Source organism: Talpa occidentalis, unplaced genomic scaffold, assembly GCF_014898055.3.
Source record: "Talpa occidentalis isolate TD23 unplaced genomic scaffold, MPIMG_talOcc4v2.1 talOcc4.14, whole genome shotgun sequence".
In the NCBI taxonomy this organism is placed as follows: domain Eukaryota; kingdom Metazoa; phylum Chordata; class Mammalia; order Eulipotyphla; family Talpidae; genus Talpa; species Talpa occidentalis.
Window position 1 is genome coordinate 31,947,876 of NW_023601433.1, and position 18,523 is coordinate 31,966,398.

The following is an 18,523-nucleotide window of genomic DNA, read 5'->3' on the forward strand; positions in this document are numbered from 1 at the left end:
AAATTAAATCAAACAATATGGGACTTTTTATTATTATTTTCTTTCACTTAAAGGAAATATATTTTTATTCCATTTTATATTAATCCTAGTAATACTTTTCTTTCTTTTAATAAGGTCGAGTTAAACATTGCAGAGCAAAGCTGAAAGTCTTCCATTACGACTTCTACTTCATGCCACTAACGTTCCATAGGTTGTGGCTTGATAGCAACCGTATTATATCAGTAAGTTAGCTATGTTCCAGTAGTTTAGGGAATTAATCAGTAATGGATGAAGTAATTTCAGTGATTTCTTTAGTTTATTCATTGATTCATTCACTCACATATATCCATTCAAATTGACTTTGTGGAAGGATAAGAATGACATACTGTATATATTTCAACCTGGGCTAAATGAACACTTAATGTTTTTGCTAGGAATATCAAAAAGTTGGAATACTCAACATGTTATTCTTTTTTCTTCCTTGAAATAACTTTTACATTTTTTGGATAAGGTGGGTTTCAGAATAGAAATAATAACGAATGATTTGGACGTATCCAAACCTTTATTTAGTGCATGGTCTCAGGTCCCTCTTACTATGTGCAATTTGGAGTATGCTCAACTAAAATATTAGAAAGACTGATTAGAGCTGCATAAATCTTTTTTTTTTCCTGTAAGCTATAGAAACAAGAAATTATAATTTAGTCTGTGGAGGGGAGGTGACTATAATAACATAAAAGAATAGTGAATACATTAGCAGCATTAAAATTTCATGGGTGAATGTGGTTAGGGAAAAAAATGTCACCTTCCCAGTCTGACTCTGAAAAACTAATATTAATATTTTCTTGTGTGATTTTTCAGAGTTGTTTTACAATTTGGTTTTCAATGAAACAGTGAATTTTGGCTCTCTTTGAATATAGTCCATGTAGCTACCTCATGTTTTCTCACTGGCTGCAAATAATCTCTTAAAAGGGGGAATTATTAAGTGACTGTGAGGACCAAACCCACAATGCATTTGTTGTTAAGCAGTGTTCTGAGAGGGCTGTTAGGTAGCATATCTATTCTACACAATAGCCCCATTTTGGTATGGAAATTGAATGTTTTAACATATAATTTAAGGTTTTAGGATTATTGAACACTTAATAATATATTACTACTAGCATGTGAAGAAAGTGCTCTGACGTATGTACATACATGTTTATTTCATGAGTACCTTTGCCTGAATAGAAAAGCTTTTACTTAATAGTATACATGACTTAAGATAGTTCCTTATTCTTGATATTTTAAACTCTTGTACTTAAAACTTGATGATAAGTACAAGACTTAATAATAGTTCCTTATTCTTGATATTTTAAGCTTTTAAGTAGCCTTATTTATTATGTGATTAAATTCTTGTCAAAAATGGATACTATGTTTTGTCTTTGCAATAGGGAGCTCAAATAAATGTGACTCAGTTAATTAAGTTGTATGGATATTTCATGAAAAACAATCATTGTTGCCTAAACCTTCCCATAAAATTATGAGTATTTGCCATGGAAAAAATATTCCTGGAGATTCCTACATGATACTTCTTAAAATATATTAATTTCAGACATCGACATTAGTTGTTTTTTAATTTGTGTGGCAGACTTTTAAAACTGATTGTGAAAGAAACAGAACTTGGTGAAAATTTAAATGAATAAATGAGGTTTTTGTAATTTTCTGTTATTTCACGGAGTGGAAAGCAGCATACTTTATTAGAAAACCAAGTGAAAATTTTTTCTTTGACCTTTTGTATTTCTTTACCTTTCATATGCATTATTATTTATGGTAACAAAATTTTTCTGAACCATTTAATTTATATTCATGTTCATAGCAGTATTACTCATTATAGCCCAAAAGGGGAAGCAAGCCAAGTATTCATCAACTGATGAGTGGATAAGCAAAATGTGGATTATACATATAATGGTGTATTATTTAGCTTTAAAAAGGAAGGAAATTCTGACACATGCTATAACATGGATGAATCTGGAGAATTATGCTGAGTGGAATAAGCCGGTCACAAGAAGGCAAATATTGTGTGATTATATTTATATGAGATATCTAGAGTATTAAATTCATAGAGACAGAAAGTAGACTGGTAGTTGCCAGTGACTCAAGGAAAGGGTTGAGTGTGGATTTTAAATTTTGTAAGATGAAAAAGTTTTGGAGATTAGCTGCATACAGTGTGAATGTACTTAACAGTACTGAACTGTATACTTAAAAACAGTTAAGATGGTAGTTTATGTCTGTATTTTACCATTTAAAAAAATTTAAGAATCAATTTAAAGATAAATACATGCAACTAATTTTTTCCAGTGGAGTAGTCTAGCAAGAAATAAAGTCTAGAAGCTCGAAAAATTTTTCCTAAGAATGTACTACCTCATTTCCTAGTATTTAAGAATACGCTGTTTATTTCACTTGCTAAGATAATGCAGAGAGAGAGATTAATTTTGGAAATTATTGTCTGCTTCTAAAAGGATTATTGTCTTAATGCTTGTTATTTCTATATAAAAGTGTTCTTTTAAATGCCATTCATTTAATTAAGGTTTGTCTGCATAGCAGGAACTTGAATAATTTAATCTAGATATTATAAAATCTAATAGATATGTGGCTAAGTTAGAAAGAAGATACCTACATCATAATGCTAAGATGCAGGTTGAAAATCAGCCCATGGGGCCTCCCCTGGTGGCGCAGCGGTTGAGCTCTGGGCTACGAAGCTGCCCGCAGCCTCTGCAGCGCCGGTTTGATCCCTGGCCACTGGCAAGGGTCCCACATGGTGCGCAGACCTCTCCTGCCGCGCCCCCTGCACCCCTCAGCAGTGTACTTCAGTCCTTCTGCCTGTTCTGTACCCCACTCTGGCTCTGGTGAATTCTCTCACCCTCCCGCGCTTCTGACTGTATCCAGTGCTTGTATAAATAAATAAATAAATCTTAAAAAAAAAAGAAAGAAAAGCATCAGCCCATCTGCAATAGATGTCTGAGGATATCTGAGCAACCATATATCTGCCTCAGAGAAAAGAGGCAAATCTCATGCTTGAGATTTGCACTCCTTGCTTTTTTCTCAGTGATTAAATTATTTGATAATAGAACATAGATTCTTTAACAGTGAAGCCAGCTTATTTCCAACATTCTGTAATTTGCTACTGACTTCTGAGACAGCATGAAGAGAAAATGTGATTAAATATATACATTTAGCACCAACCTTCAGCTTTTATTTGTAATATATTTAGAGTGTTCTTAAAAAAAAAAAAAACTAGAGCAACAAAACCACATTTCTGTGTGTAATTATACCCTTAGTTAAGATACACAAACAACTTATTTTCTTTAAATTATTAATAGATGCAAAGGAACCAGAGTACCTGATTAATCTTGGGTCAAAGATTTTATCTTATCTATCCTTGTAGTTCTAATACCTAATGCATTGTAGGCATATAGGGATATTACTAATAAAATGTTAAAGTAATGAAATGACTAAATGAATGAATTTGTGCCTTTTTGTGAATTGGTATAAATGCCATTTTCACCTGTAAATCTTACTTTTATGAATATAATGCTTTATTTGCTTTCCCTCGGTAATTGATTTCTTCCTTCTAAAAGCTTAACAAACCTTATTTTATTTTCTCTTGTAATAGGCTTCCATAACAAATAAATAAAGGTCTATTTAACAAGTCTTTATATAGTGCTTACTACGTACCTGGTAGAGTTCTCCACAAATTTCTATAAATCTTTATTAAAACCGTGAGGTAGTTGCTCTTATTTTTATTCAATTTATATAAGAAAATATGTGGCTTATTTTTTGCCTCTGCATGTTTTGCATGTTTCTGAGACACAGACAAGTTAGGTGACTTGCTTAAAGTTATCCAGCTAGGATTTGTTTATTTGTTTGTTTAAATTACTTACCATTGTTTTCCATCTATGTTGATTTTTGTCAGTGTAGGATTTCTCCCCTCAGGTGTGGTTGCCATAGCTCTCCTACCATCAACGTACCCATATTCTTTCACCATAGTCCATTGGTTAGCTGGGATTTGAACCCAAACTCTGTGCCTAACCTCTACACTAGGCAGACTCCTATTTTTAAACAAACACCAGCTCTAAAAATGATTTTTAATCTCCTCAGAAGACTGCTTATACTATTTATCTTGCTATTTATAGTAAATTTTATAGTAAAATGAAAATTGTCTAATAATCACTATACTTTTGTCAAACTAATGTGTATACTGTTACTTAAAGGTTATATTGTAAGCATATTTGAAATATGCCTAATAACATTTATATTGATAAAACAGATAATGATAAACTGGCATTTCCCCCCAAATGTAAAGGTGTTTGTATGTGTGATTATTAGAGTGCTTTCACTTTCTGTTGGCATTTGTAAAGTGTTCTCTCTGAAACTTCTTTGACATGTCAGGGGAGAAATGGGATGTGTGGTATCAGAAGGGTTAAATTTTTACACAGTTGTTACTTTTGACACCTGTGCCAGGTGCCTAATGAATTTTAAATCTACTAATGCCCTTTGTCTGCTAATTGTCTTGGTATCTGAAGAATTGGAGTGTTTCTGTTCCTTGCCCAATTCTATGATTCTAGGAAAGCGTTCTGAAGATACAAGCTGTAGTCTACTGTGAGTTTGATATTTCACAAATCAAGTCATTCATTTAACATTTCCTTTTTGGCTAAATATGGCCCTTCTTTAAATAAAGTCTTTTGGGAAAAATTTTTTTTTCAGTTTAAAGTTCCCAAATAGCCTAATTTTTTTTTAAAAATGAAAAGTCTAACTTTACTGTGTCATCTATGAAACAAAACTTGTCATCTAAAAATATCAATTACCTATTGAATTCAAATATAGTTACAAAAGATGATTAGAGATGGGTGGAACACTGTGTTTTTGAGTGCTACTGAATAGGCAGAAGAATACCTTTCTTTTTTAACATTCATGCCTTTTCTCTTTCCCCACTTTTACAAATACAGTATCTGGCATAAACTTCTTTATGATGTAGATTAAAAACAGCAACCAACAGTGATCATTTTCTATAACCATTATTATTTTCCAAAGGTGTGTGCTGTGGGAGCCTAATTTTGGGAGCTGCACTGCTAGAGTATGGTTTTGTAATCATAAACTGGGTAACATTTGTATAAACACTCCTCCCTACATAGACACTTGTCTGCATGTGCTTTGGAGAGTTACAATATCATTAGTATGATGACGATGCTGAGAGATCCTGTAGTAATACAAAATAGTTTGGCTCTTTTTAGCTCAGCATTTACCACATTTATTTGAATTCAGAACTTTTTCCCCCCTTAATATCACCTGGCTATCTGATACACCTTGTTCTTCGCAGACTACTTTTTGAGAAATAATGCCATACCCTTTAACAGTGTAAGAATATAATATTTTGATAAAGTTTCAGAATAATGCCCCATCAAAAATACCATTAATTTATTCAGTTAATAAATAGATTTTAGGTAATAGTATGTAGAAATTGTTAGAAGTTTAAGGTACAGTGTGTCTTCCTTGAATTTATATACTACAGTCTCTTGCCTTTCTAGACATTATTTACAAAAGATGTTTAAACTCTATTTGATATATAATGATAGAATGGTAAACCTCATTAATTCCAACTAATTGGAAAAACTATGCAAATCCAAGGAATGTAAAAAAAAATGCAGAATGGTTTTTAAAGACATGCACTTTTATCACTGGTAATAGTTGATCTAAAACTACACTTCCACTCCCAAGTGGAAGGTGCTGGGTGGAAATTCTTTAAGGAATAAATAGTAGTGACTTGTAATTAGATCAGGTTCAAATAAATATATTTACTGCTGAAATACTTGAAATCATTTTAAAATATTTCTTTCAGACCTTTAGCTGTTATTACATGAACTTCAGTAAAGTTATTTTCTGGCTAAACCATTTCTTTATAGATTTTTAAAAAAAATTTCAAATGGTGTGTTTTGGAAAACCTTAGTTACTTAGTGACTTTTAGCCTGAGAGTAGAATGAAAGATGGAGATAAGTCTAGAGAAGACGTCTTCTCTAATAATGATAAAGAAACGAACAAAAAATCTCTTTAGAGCAGTGAAAAACAAGAACCAAAAAGTTGACTCATACATAAAAAGAGTGATTAATAATTGATAAATTGAAGGAAAACCATCTGCTTGTTGACTTCTACAAAAGTTCACACTGAAGGCCAAGAAATGTTAAATCATAATAGCAATCTAGAAAAATGAAATGCTGAGAAAAATGAAAAGATTTAGTTAAAGAAAAATGAGATTAAATAGCGTTTTTTTAGCAGGTGAGGTGGTTAGATGGAGGAGGTCTGAAGCCACTCCACAGAAGAGACAGCAGCAAAAGCAGATAACCTGGTTACTGCCCTGGTTGTCACTGAAGATGCTCTCTTGGACTGGGAAGGACAACCCTTTGATTGCAGGAACCTTAAAGTACTGCCTGTTCATACACTAAATGTTCATCTCTAGAATATTTTCAAACTCATTTTCTACTCTTTGTTTTTGTGTTTTTAAAATACACAGTCATTTCCTAAAATCTTGTCTTAGCAGTCTTTTTCAGGCTTTAATAAACCTGATGTGTTGAGATTTCTTGAAACTCCTTTTTGCTTTCTTGATACTTCATATTTTTTGTGGTGTAAGGAAGAATAGTAAAGAATAATAATAGCACTCATTTTATAGGAATGGGGAAATCAAGGTGAAGGTTGCAAGGAAGGAAGGAAAGGAAGCTTTGAAGTATATCTTTGGGTCCAGGAACTTGGTCTTTTTATAGGGAAAAAATATGACTAATTGAACAGACTTTCTGGAATTTAAATTTTTTATGCTTGATTCTATACTGTATTAAATCTCTCAAGTATTATCTATATCAGTAATGACTAATCTGCTTTTAGTTATATAATGGATAGCTGATCTAGCCTTTCCTTTTAAGAAAATCCTTGATGTATTAAATCGTTAAAACAAATTCTAACATTTGGTGTTCATTAGTCTTGAAACCGAAACAAAAACATTTTAATGGTTGATCCCAGAGTATTTTGAAGTTAGTGTAACTTTGCTGTAAAGATATGTAAGCTATAGTATCAATTGCAAATAGGCCATGAGCCAATTTTCAAAGCTGTTTCTAAGTAAGGCATTGAATGCAAAAAATACATTATGTGGCACTATGCCACATGGCATGGAAACAGAATGAAACAATTAAAGTAGGATTTGTATTGATAATTGTATTTCTAAGTAAATTGTTTAAATTATTGTGAAGTTAAAATAACTCCCCAATGTGTTCAACAATTGCTTTATTTTAGTTGTAGACCATGAAAGAGGTATTCTGAATATAAAGGGTGGGAATTGCTGGACAAAAATTAAAACTTTGAACTCAACATTTAGGTAATTGACTTGAATAAAATTGGGATGCTACAACTTGAAAGTACATTTCAAGAAAACTGTTATCATTTATCTACTACACCAAAATAGTGACTTTGCATAACCCAGTAATTAAAAGCATAAAATTTTCATTTATGTTGCCAAGTACTTGTTTTTGCCTGGGAGGAGTTTGACAAAAAAGAAATTTTCTTTTAAAGAATACTCAAAAATAATGTATTTGCTGGTGGGAAATGCCAAAGAAGGCACAATTAAGTATTACAAATATCATGTGCATTTGAAATTGATTCTGTACCTTATTTGTCATCCTAAAATAGAGAGAGCGAGAACGAGAGAGAGAGAGAGAGAGAGAGGAGAAGAGAAGAGAAATGGAAGACAGAATAACTAGATTGATAGTAAATACAATCCAATGGTTAATATGTTTTTTGACACTTAACCATAGACAGTATTGCTTGCAAGGAATCTTTAAAACACGAACCCTAGCTTGTTTTTTTTATTCAAAGTCATTTTGATTTGTGTAAATTTTCAGTTTAGGATAAAAGACTTAAAAATCACATAACTGTTGTTTCAACAGGTGTTTTTAAAACACGTAAATTTGCCATGTTACTCAATTTATCACAATAAATATTTCTTAATACATTCCTTTATGAGTTTCTGGTTATTTGAACAATATGTTTAGGTTGTTTTGAATTCTTTTTATTATAATTATGAACTAGTTTGTTTTCATGTGTGTATTTGTATGTTTTGGCTTTATGTAGACCTCAACTAAGTTGTTCAATGCCAGTTCTTTTGTAATATCATTTTGAAACCTTCCTCTTTATTCCTTCTGCCCTCAATGGTGCACAACTTTTTGGGTGGAAATATGTTTTGGAGTGTGGTATTTAGGAAGTGTCTGAATCACTAAACTGCTTCAATATTCAGAAAAATTTATAATGAAACTGAATTTTCAGCAACAAATCAAGGTCTTTTACTGAGTATTTGCTATTTTTCTTAACTAAAATTTAAATTTTTCAAGTTTAATTTATATTTTGAAAATGTATTTTAAATGTTGTTTTTCTACCAGTTTAACTTTTAATCTTGAAAAATATCCAGTTAAAGACAAAATTGTAATTGTTAATTTATTACCTTTTTTAAAATTTCTTCCATTTTATTATGTTTTAGTAGTGTTTTTATGTTCCTTTCTTATGAAAGTACTTATTTGTGCCCTCACTACCAACCTGAAAATTCTTGCATAATACCAATTACAAAGAAGGCAAAGAGCTTCAGTTTGGGAACACTTCTTTTGTATATTTTCTGCTTTTAAAGATGTTAAATTTATTGTGTTAAATCCTGAATAGTGAATGTTGTACATATTATATATTAACAAAATGATCATTTCATTACCTTGCTCTAACATTACTTTCATTTAACACTTCTCGTTCTGATTAAAATAATATAATTAATTTGTATTGTTCTAAGTTAAAATTAATCCATTGTAAAATCCCACATCTGTTCTATATATGTTCCACACCTGTGACAAGATGATTTTAACCATTCACTTATAAAAGAGAAACACATTATCAATGGGTACCCAAGCTTTGAAGCTTACATTCTATTTTTTGCTTGGTAACCATGTGAAAAATACCAATTACTGAAACTCTGAGAAGAATGAAGTTACTTGTAAACCTAGTATTCATACAGAAAAGGCCCTCTAAATCAAAACCATGCTGAGATGCAATAGACCAAATCTGTGTAACATAAACCTTTCAAGATCACTGTAACCTCCCCAAAAAAGAAAAAATTTCCGTGATCTAGCTGGGCAACTTTAACAAAACAGTATTGTTAAAAATAACTAAAGTGAAACAGCTGGCAAACTGACAAACATGTACCATGACAGGAAGCTGTGGAACTTGAAGTACCTTAGTGAGTATTCAGACTTAGTGTTAGTGCACTGTTACAGGCCATACTTCTAGTATATTTTTGATAAATTTTAATGCATATGAAGTATTTTGACAGGTGAAATTATGGAACTTCCAAAACTTAGAAACCCAAATAAAATTTTCATTTCCATTAGAATGAAAATCATGACACACGATGTTGTATGTTTATCATATGTAACAAAGCTATGGGGACAAAAGAAAATCATGACAATTTCAGATCTTGAGAGTGTAATTTAGAAAATGGAATAGTGTCTGTTAGGAAAGGCAATGTATTCTAATGTATTTTCATTATCAGAAAATTATCTTCAAGAGGAATACAAACATGAAAGGTATAGAGATACCTTTCTGACTGTCAGAAAGGCAGGTTGTATGGTGGGCATTACTGTAAAGATTTAGAGTCTGATTTTGGGTCATATAGGTCTTTGTTTAAATCCTACCTCTGTCACTTAAAAGACTATTGAACAATTAGTTCACTTAACAGTTCTGTGCCTCACTTTCTTGAACTTAGATTGGACCTTAGGAGGTCTGTCTTATTGTGAGATTTAAGTGAGTTATTATGTGAAAAATGCTTTGTGCGTTGTAAGCACATGAGAAACAATAAGTCCTCACAAAAAAGTTCAAGTTTAGCAGACATTCTCCCCTCTTGCATGTCCCCTCATCTTTCTTCTCTGCTTACTCTTAATTCTCTTTAGTTTTCTAATTTTCTTGTTTTTTTCTTCTATTCCTCTCACTTCCTGTCCACTTTTTCTCTTTTAACTATTTACTCCCACTTTGCACCAAGTTTGTCTTTTATCTTTTATTTTTTTAATTTATATTTTATTTTTATATTCCCCATACAATTACAACCCCCTTATTTTGACCCCAATCCCTCCTTTTCCCACCCCCCAACCCACATAGAGTGTCTCTAGTTCATAGTTGTTTGTTGATTTTGATATTTTCTTTCTTATAGTTATTCTTTTTCCTGGTCCCTTATTTAAGTTTTCTAGATTCCTGCTATGAGTGAGACCATCCGGTATTTTTCTTTTTCTTTCTGGCTTATTTCGCTGAGCATGATCCCTTCCAGCTCCATCCATGTTGCTGCAAATTGCATGTGTTTATCTTTTTTGAATGCTGAGTAATATTCCATGGTGTATATGTACACCACATCTTCTTGATCCAGTCATCTATTTTTGGGCATTTGGGTTGTTTCCAAAGCTTAGCTATTGTAAATAGTGCTGCTATAAACATAGGGGTGCAGTGCTCTTTGGAATTGATGTTTCTGTATCCTTTGGGTAAATACCTAGGAGTGGAATTGCTGGATCATATGGAAGCTCTATGTTTAGTAGGCCCAGAAATCTCCACACAGCTCTCCATAGTGGTTGGACCAGTTTGTACTCCCACCAACAGTGCAGGAGAGTTCCTTTTTCTCCACAACCTCGCCAACATTTGTTTTATCTTTTAAAATCTCCTAATTCCTGTTTTTCCTGACAAGTGCGGTGGCCATACTTTCTTTTTCTCTTCCTATCTCTGCTTCAGAGATTCTTAATGTGAGATATATGCCCTTTTCAGTGGACCTAAAGAACTCCTGAAATTTTACACAAAATTTTATGCCTATGCATTTCTTCAGGGAAAGTTCCATAGTTCCAAAGTTTCCATAGTTCTTTACCAGGGTTTCCAGAGGAATTCTCCAAGGTAAAGAGCCATTGCTCCAGATGATTTGTTGGGCGTCTTTTTGCCATTTTTACCTCATTGGTGTTATGGGACCTTTCCATACTTGGAAAGGGTTTCAGCATTCTTTTCTATACTCAGAGAGTACCTGAGATTTTGCACTGTAGAATTAAAAGGAACTTAATTCCCAGGTAATTGATTAATTGTTGCATTATAATGTTGTGCTTTAATTTTTACATGTGATAGCCTTGTCTTTAAAAATTATAGTAGTTTTAGAGATACATTACATATTCCAGAAAGCTATTTTCCACAGTTTCAAATTTTCATTAAAAATGGCCAGCTCAAACTGTGTTTGGAATTAGCATAAAGTTTATTAGAAACAAAATTCTAGATTGGTAGCATTTTGAGTTTAAATCTTTGAAGGCTTATCAACAAAGCAGCAATTAAGACTTTTAGTATATTTTTTTCTAGTTGGCCAAAGAGACAAAGTTTTCATTTTAACTAAAATTGTCATTCTGACAGCCTGAAAAATATAGAACTCCTTTATACATTTTATCATATGCAAAAGTCTAGACAAGAAAAAATATTCCTATGAAAATAGCACTTCCTTTATCTCTCCACTGATAATTCTCACCTCAAAAATAAAATACCTGTTTTCAAGGGTCTTGGTTCTCCTGTAGACTGATCCAACCAAATTAACAGTCTCTGCCCTCCTCACCTCCCTTTTAAAATACTGGTGATAAGTCCTGGCTTAGTGTGTGGAGCTTAGCTAACACAGTGCCATATACACTTAAGGTCATTGTCCTTGATATAAAAATAAACACACATATATGCATATGTAAGTATATATGTATAGATACTATATGTGCTCATATACAAATAGTGATAAGTGCACTAAAGAAGTGAGTTGGCCCTAACAAGAGAGCACATTTTGCTTTAGAATACTATCTACAGGGCCTCCCCGGTGGCGCAGCGGTTGAGCACTGGGTTGCAAAGCTGCCTGCGGCCTCTGCAGTGCCAGTTCGATCCCCGGTTGCTCCCCGGCCACCGGAGGAGGGTCCCGCATGGTGCGCAGACCTCTCCTGCCACCCGCTGCTCCCCTCAGCAGTGTACTTCAGTCCTTCTGCCTGCTCTGCTCCCCGCTCTGGCTCTGGTGAATTCTCTCACCCTCCCGCGCTTCTGACTGTACCCAGTGCATGTGTAAACAAACAAACAAACAAATAAATAAATGAATAAAATGCATGCCTCTTTAAAAAAAAAAAGGAAAATGAACTAAAATAAAAAAAAATATATTAAAAAAAAAGAATACTATCTACAATTAGTTTTTGGTAGAAAATTTAGAGCCCTTCATTTAGTCTCAGTTACTCTGTTTTCCTTGTTTTAATAATAAAGGTGATGATGGGCCATAGTTTTTGGCTGTTCAGAAAAGAAGTAGCTCTGGTCATCTAAAAAGTTTTGTACCTTGAAACATAAAATTTGCTCTGGAAGTGAAGCCATGTAGATATAATATTCGAGATATACTGGCTACAGCCAGTGCAAAGGAGTAAAACTAGAAGAACTCTTTTTCTTTACTGTTTCCATGACTTACTAGACTACAGTTTTGGATATGGCTCCTAACTCTCAGTTCTAAGCAATATAGTTAAGACACTACTGAGTCTGACCACTTCATTTTTCAAGGCTCTAGTCTCCTCCTCTTCGAGATTGGAGGAGAATCTTGTCAAGCCTAGTTTTCTGATTCAGTGGTTTGCTTTTCCCCCTTTTCATTATAAACAATCCTATGCCACCTCAAAAGACTGTGCTTTGAAACCTGAGTGTAAAGGAGATAAATGTGGATACCTAGCTGCTTGTGATCACCAAGATTTTGGGTAATTGGAGAATGGCTTCTCTAGAGCACTCACAATTTTGTTTCTGGACTTAGGGATTAAAGCAGTTCAGTTTATATCATTTTCAACTTGTCCCAGGAGCTTAAGAGGCCCCTGAGAGGACCCACTCTCAGGGCTGGCAGTGGGAATAGGTTGGCCAAGAAGGGAGGGTTATCTGTATCTACCCCACTCCTTAATTAGGGAGCTACTGTTGGATACAAAGCAAAACAAAGAACTTGAAAATTGCTTTTCTTTTTAACCTTCCTGAGTTAGAGTGTTTTGTGCATCTACTTTTAAGGATTTCATCGTTTATTAAAAGGAACTTCATCAAGGTCTTTTCACCTATTCTTTTCCACTTCTGCCATTTCTCCTTTGCACCGTTCATCTCACAGGCCTTTTTACAGAAAAGAGAGGAAGGAAAATAAATATTCTACTTGAGTTCCAGATTTTGGGAGCTATATAAGACCAGTTAGAAATGTTAGATTTAAACAATTTAACATTTGAAAACTCTGAAAGTTATGTTCTTAAATCTTCTACCTAAATAGAAAACATACTATCTTTAATAGGAAGAATATATATGGAAGTAACCAACAAAACCAAACTGTTTAGAAACCAGCATGTTTTAGCTAACAGTGAGTCTTAATTTTTGCAGGATTAGCACATAGAAATTATTACAAATCATCAAACTGATCCATGTCACCATACTTTTTTCAGTCAAGGACTAAGTCTGGGCATCTTCATTTGTTGCTAAGTGCTTTCCATGCTTAATGAAACAAAATTTAAAGAGATGCCTAATTTAATTTTGCAGTATAAAATGCTTTTTCCTTTTCATTACAACAGAACTTTAGTCTTCCTACCTTTTGAAGATATTTGACAAATTAAAATTATGAAAAATATGAAGAGACCATAATTTATAAGTTATAAAGATATGTGATTTCAATGCTTCCTACCTAATGTGACTGGAATTTTTCTCCAATTATAGGAAAGGCAAGACCTTCAATCTCCAGTTTCAGAAAAAGAATGCAGCTGCTTGCAAGAGGACAGCTAAACTAACAGAACCTTTAATATTTGAAAAATATGTCCTAGGGGGAGAAGGCTTTTCTGTTCAAAAAGATACTAAATTATTTAGTTTGGCAGCTTCAGGGTGTGAATATTTTGAGCCCCATCACTGTCATTTTTTTTTTTTTATTGAGTTCAAATGGAAAAACCGAAAACTTGATTCTGACATGTAGTCCGTTTTAAAATCTCTCATAAACCTTTGGCTACAAATGCCTACATATTGCTGTGGTCTGCATAGGCACATTCCACTTTTAGTGGATCAGTGCTTAATTTTCAAAATTCTTAGCAAATAGCACAGCTTCAGCCAAAAATTCCTCCACTGAGATTCTTTGTGGTCCAGATGTCATTCATTACTAATCCAGGTATGGCTGCTTACTGTTTTTAATTTTCTTTTTCTGAACTTAAAGGTGGTGTTTGCCCTTTCCTCATGAGAAGCCAATGATAATGCACCTGAAATTCCAATAACTGGAGATAATGGGCTTTTTCTACACTGATATAAGTAGGCTTTCTTTTAGAGCTAGTATAGATGTGAACTTGATGATAGATGTGATATAGCAGGGGAAAGACATATATAGTAGGGTATTAAGGGAAAAAATAAGACTGTATTAGGGATTTGTCCCTAAGATTTTGAAGTTTGTATTGTGGAAAGCAGCTGTTTCCTACCACTGGTTAGCAATTGATGCTGCTTGCCATTTTGAGACAGAATGTTGAGTTGGATGAACAGTGTGTTTTCATGTTTGTTATACTTATTATGAAAATGACGACTTTCAGAGACATTCAAAATGTTATCATTAATTATTCTGTTAAAGTCAAACAGAATGGAGTCAATTTGCATTTTAAAATGTCCTAATTGATATTAGCAGTGTATAGAGTAAAAAATCATGACATTTGGAATTGAATTTTATATTTCACTTTATATCTCAGCTGGCTCTGTGACCTTAGAAGATCTTTAAGTCTCTTTCTTTTTCATTTATAAAATGAAATTATAGGGCCTCCCCGGTGGCACAGCAGTTGAGTGCTGGGTTGCGAAGCTGCCTGCAGCCTCTGCAGCGCCAGTTCGATCCCCGGCCTCCGGGCGAGGGTCCCACATAGGGCGCAGACCTCTCCTGCCGTGCCTGCTGCTCCCCTCAGAAGTGTACTTCGTCACTCTGCCTGTTCTACTCTCCGCTCTGGCTCTGGTGAATTCTCTCACCCTCCCATGCCTCTGACTGTACTCAGTGCCTGTATAAATAAATAAGTAAATCTTTAAAAAAAAGGAGGTACCCTAAAAATAAATAAATAAATACATAAATAAAATGAAATTACAGATTATAGAGTTGGGGTGAAAATTAACAATCTGGTAGGAAAAAAGTGCCTGGGTAAGACCTACAGCATATTTGGTACTCAGCAAAAGTAGATTGACATTTATCAAAATTATAGTCTTGTCAACCTGCCTTTCTGCTTGCCTCTCTGTTTATATTTATTTTTTCTTCTCATTTAAGCCTCCCTGTTTTTGTTAACCCAGTTCTGTTCTGTTGATACTTTAAAGGGAGAATATTCAGAGCAGTGAAAGTGGTCGTCCTTACCTTGCACCTGATCTTACAAGAAAACTTTCAGTATTTCACCATTGAAGATGATGTTAGCAGTAGGTTGGTATATATGGCATTTATTGTATTGAAGTATGTTCCTTCGATCACGATTTTATGAGTGGTTTTATCACAAGTGGATGCTGAATTTTATAAAATGTCTTCTTTTTTTTTTTTTAATAATAAATTTTATTGTTATATTCCCCATACAATTGCAGCCCCCCCATTCTGACCCCAATCCCTCCCCCTCCCGCCCCCGCCCCCCAAAAAAGTGTCTCTGGTTCATAGTTTTTTGTTGATTTTGATTTTCACTTTCTTATAGTTATTCATTTTCCTGGTCCCTTATTTAAGTTTTCTAGATTCCTGCTATGAGTGAGACCATCCGGTATTTTTCTTTTTCTTTTTGGCTTATTTCGCTGAGCATGATCCCTTCCAGCGCCATCCATGTTGCTGCAAATTGCATGTGTTTATCTTTTTTGAATGCTGAGTAATATTCCATGGTATATATGTACCACATCTTCTTGATCCAGTCATCTATTTTTGGGCATTTGGGTTGTTTCCAAAGCTTAGCTATTGTAAACAGTGCTGCTATAAACATAGGGGTGCAGGTGTTCTTTGGAATTGATGTTTCTGTGTCCTTTGGGTAAATACCTAGGAGTGGAATTGCTGGATCATATGGAAGCTCTATGTTTAGTAGGTCCAGAAATCTCCACACAGCTTTCCACAGTGGTTGGACCAGTTTGCACTCCCACCAACAGTGCAGAAGAGTTCCTTTTTCTCCACACCCTCGCCAGCATTTGTTGTTGCTAGTTTTTTTAATATGTGCCATTCTCACTGGTGTAAGATGGTATCTCATGGTAGTTTTGATTTGCATTTCCCTGATGGCAAGTGATGTTGAACATTTTTTCATATGCCTGTTGGCCATTTGCATTTCCTCTTCAGAGAAGTTTCTTTTTAGCAAAATGTCTTCTTTATATCTATTGATATGATCATGATTTTTATCTTTTGTTGATGTGAATTAACTTGATTTGCAGATGGTAAATCATCCATGCATCCTTGGAATAAATTCAATATAATTGTGATGTAAGATACTTTTAATATAGCATTGAATTCAGTTTACTAAAATTTCATCAAGGATTTTTGCATCAGTGTTCATCAGGGCTATTGATTGGTCTATAGTTTTCTTTTTTGGTGATATCCTTATTTGCTTTTGGTATCAGATTAATTTTGGCTTCATAAAATGTGTTTGGAAGCAGTGTCTCTTCCTCATTTTTGGGGCAAGTTTGAGACAGATAGGTTTTAGTTCCTTTTTGAATGTTTGTTAGAACTCACTAGGAAACCATCTGGTCCAGGGCTTTTTTTTGGGGGGGAAGGGAGGGAACACTTGATTACTGTTTGTTAAGCAAAATAAGTGAGTAGGAGAAAGGCAAATACTGGATGATTTCGCTCATGTGGAATATTAAGAAACAAAACAAAGGAATGAATAAAACTAAACTTAAACAAACCTTAGAAACCTGACTGTAGAATTGAAGCTACCTGAGGGGGAAGATGGGATTGGGAATCTAAATGGAAAGGGCGTACACTGGAGTAGGGTGGAGGGTTACTGGTGCTTTGGTGTTGTGACATACATCTGGAGTGGTATGAACCTATACCCCTAAATCATAGACAGTGTTGTAAACCAATGTTACTTTAGTAAAAAATGATGAGAATCAAATAAATAACAATAAAATGAGATGATAATACCTTAAATATAATTAAGAGTTTGAATACATACAGTGTGCTGTTATAGTTTTGCTTTGAAATGAATAAACAAGATACAGAAATTTTAAAAAATTAATTTTCACCTGGAATAAAAATATATTCAGAGTAATGAATAACTCAGTAAAAACAAAAGTTTTGTTGGCTATTTCTCAAGAAGCTTCTAAGGTAACATTATCTGATGTGATTTTCTGTTGATGTTTCAGCTTCCAAGAGTAGATAACTATCTTTGGGAGAGCAAGGTCTTAAGCATAGTTACTATCTACTAAAGGAAACAAATAGGATGAGCTGTATAGCTAGCACTGGGGCATAGCTGTATAAGAATCCATGATCATGAAAAAGTTTCTTGGAGAGCAAGGGACTGTGAAGAAAGCAAGTTAGTATTTAACAGTATAGGTAGATATGGTGGATTGACCACGTTCTCCATTTTCTGCTGCCTTCTGAAATCTCACTAACATGGCTATAGCAGAATGCAGAGGTGACAACATTAGAAAAAAGTTTAACAGTTTTGAAAGCCAGACAGTAGATGAGCTGATTCTAGCTTAGCAGAGTAGAAAAGATGGACTCCTAAACGTTTGTAGACTGGAAGAAAATAAGAAAGTAATTGAAGTGCAGAATCCTCAGAAATTGTGAGTACTAGATATCTCTGAAGGCTAGCACACTGGTGGGACTGAAAATAGGTGACTTGTTTGAAAGTTGAATGAGGAGGATAAGATTAAGAATTTCTCTCTCTATTCTGTGCTGCTATGCCCTTTCCCTGCTCTAATAGAAGACTAGGGGTGTATTTTCCAGAACTGTTGAATTGGGCAACATTAAGGAGAGGTGTATATATCTATTATAGATTTCAGTACTGTTACAGGTTTGGGGGACATATTAGCTTATCCAAACAGCCCAAAATAGTTCTATTCTTGTTGTAGAAGATGAACAGTAACAGAAGACATAATAAAATTACTTGTATAGTGTGTTCAAAAGTGATGGACACTTATTGAAATAGAAAAGAGTAGAGTAAGGGAGATTGTGAGTGTTGAGGAGGAAGGGTTGTATCTTAAAACAAGGTAGAAGTGAGAAGTCCTTTGACTTGGAAGAGTAATGAGCTGTGGGAATTGGTAGGAGGGAGAATTTCCAGACAAAGGAACAACTAATGCAAAGGCCCTGAGGTGCAAGTAAGATTGAAACAACAAGGACATTAGTTGACTATTGGGGAGTGAGAGATGAAGTCAAAAGTAATTAAGGCACTGGGGGGGTGGTGGAGATCATGTAGGGCCTTTTAGGCCAATGTAAAGATTTGATTTTTCTCAGAATGGGTTGGAATAATATGATCTATTGATAACTTAGGTTTTAACTCAG

At 34.1% G+C, this 18,523-nt stretch overlaps 1 protein-coding gene across 5 annotated transcripts in view; it reads left to right on the forward strand.

Annotated features, from left to right (window-relative positions):
• Positions 1-18,523, forward strand: part of DISP1 (dispatched RND transporter family member 1) — a 169,269-nt gene that overhangs the window by 27,520 nt on the left and 123,226 nt on the right. Inside the window, exons 3-4 of one of the 5 annotated variants that reach the window (XM_054694900.1) lie at positions 115-221; positions 13,777-14,215. The exons of 2 other annotated variants lie outside the window; for them this stretch is intronic. In XM_054694900.1, the coding sequence (XP_054550875.1) occupies positions 14,194-14,215 (22 nt within the window). In that variant the 5' untranslated portion in view covers positions 115-221; positions 13,777-14,193. Of the gene's footprint in view, positions 1-114; positions 222-13,776; positions 14,216-15,381; positions 15,482-18,523 lie in introns of all 5 variants that reach the window. 2 more of the 5 variants (XM_054694899.1, XM_037510261.1) reach the window with 2 other exon arrangements.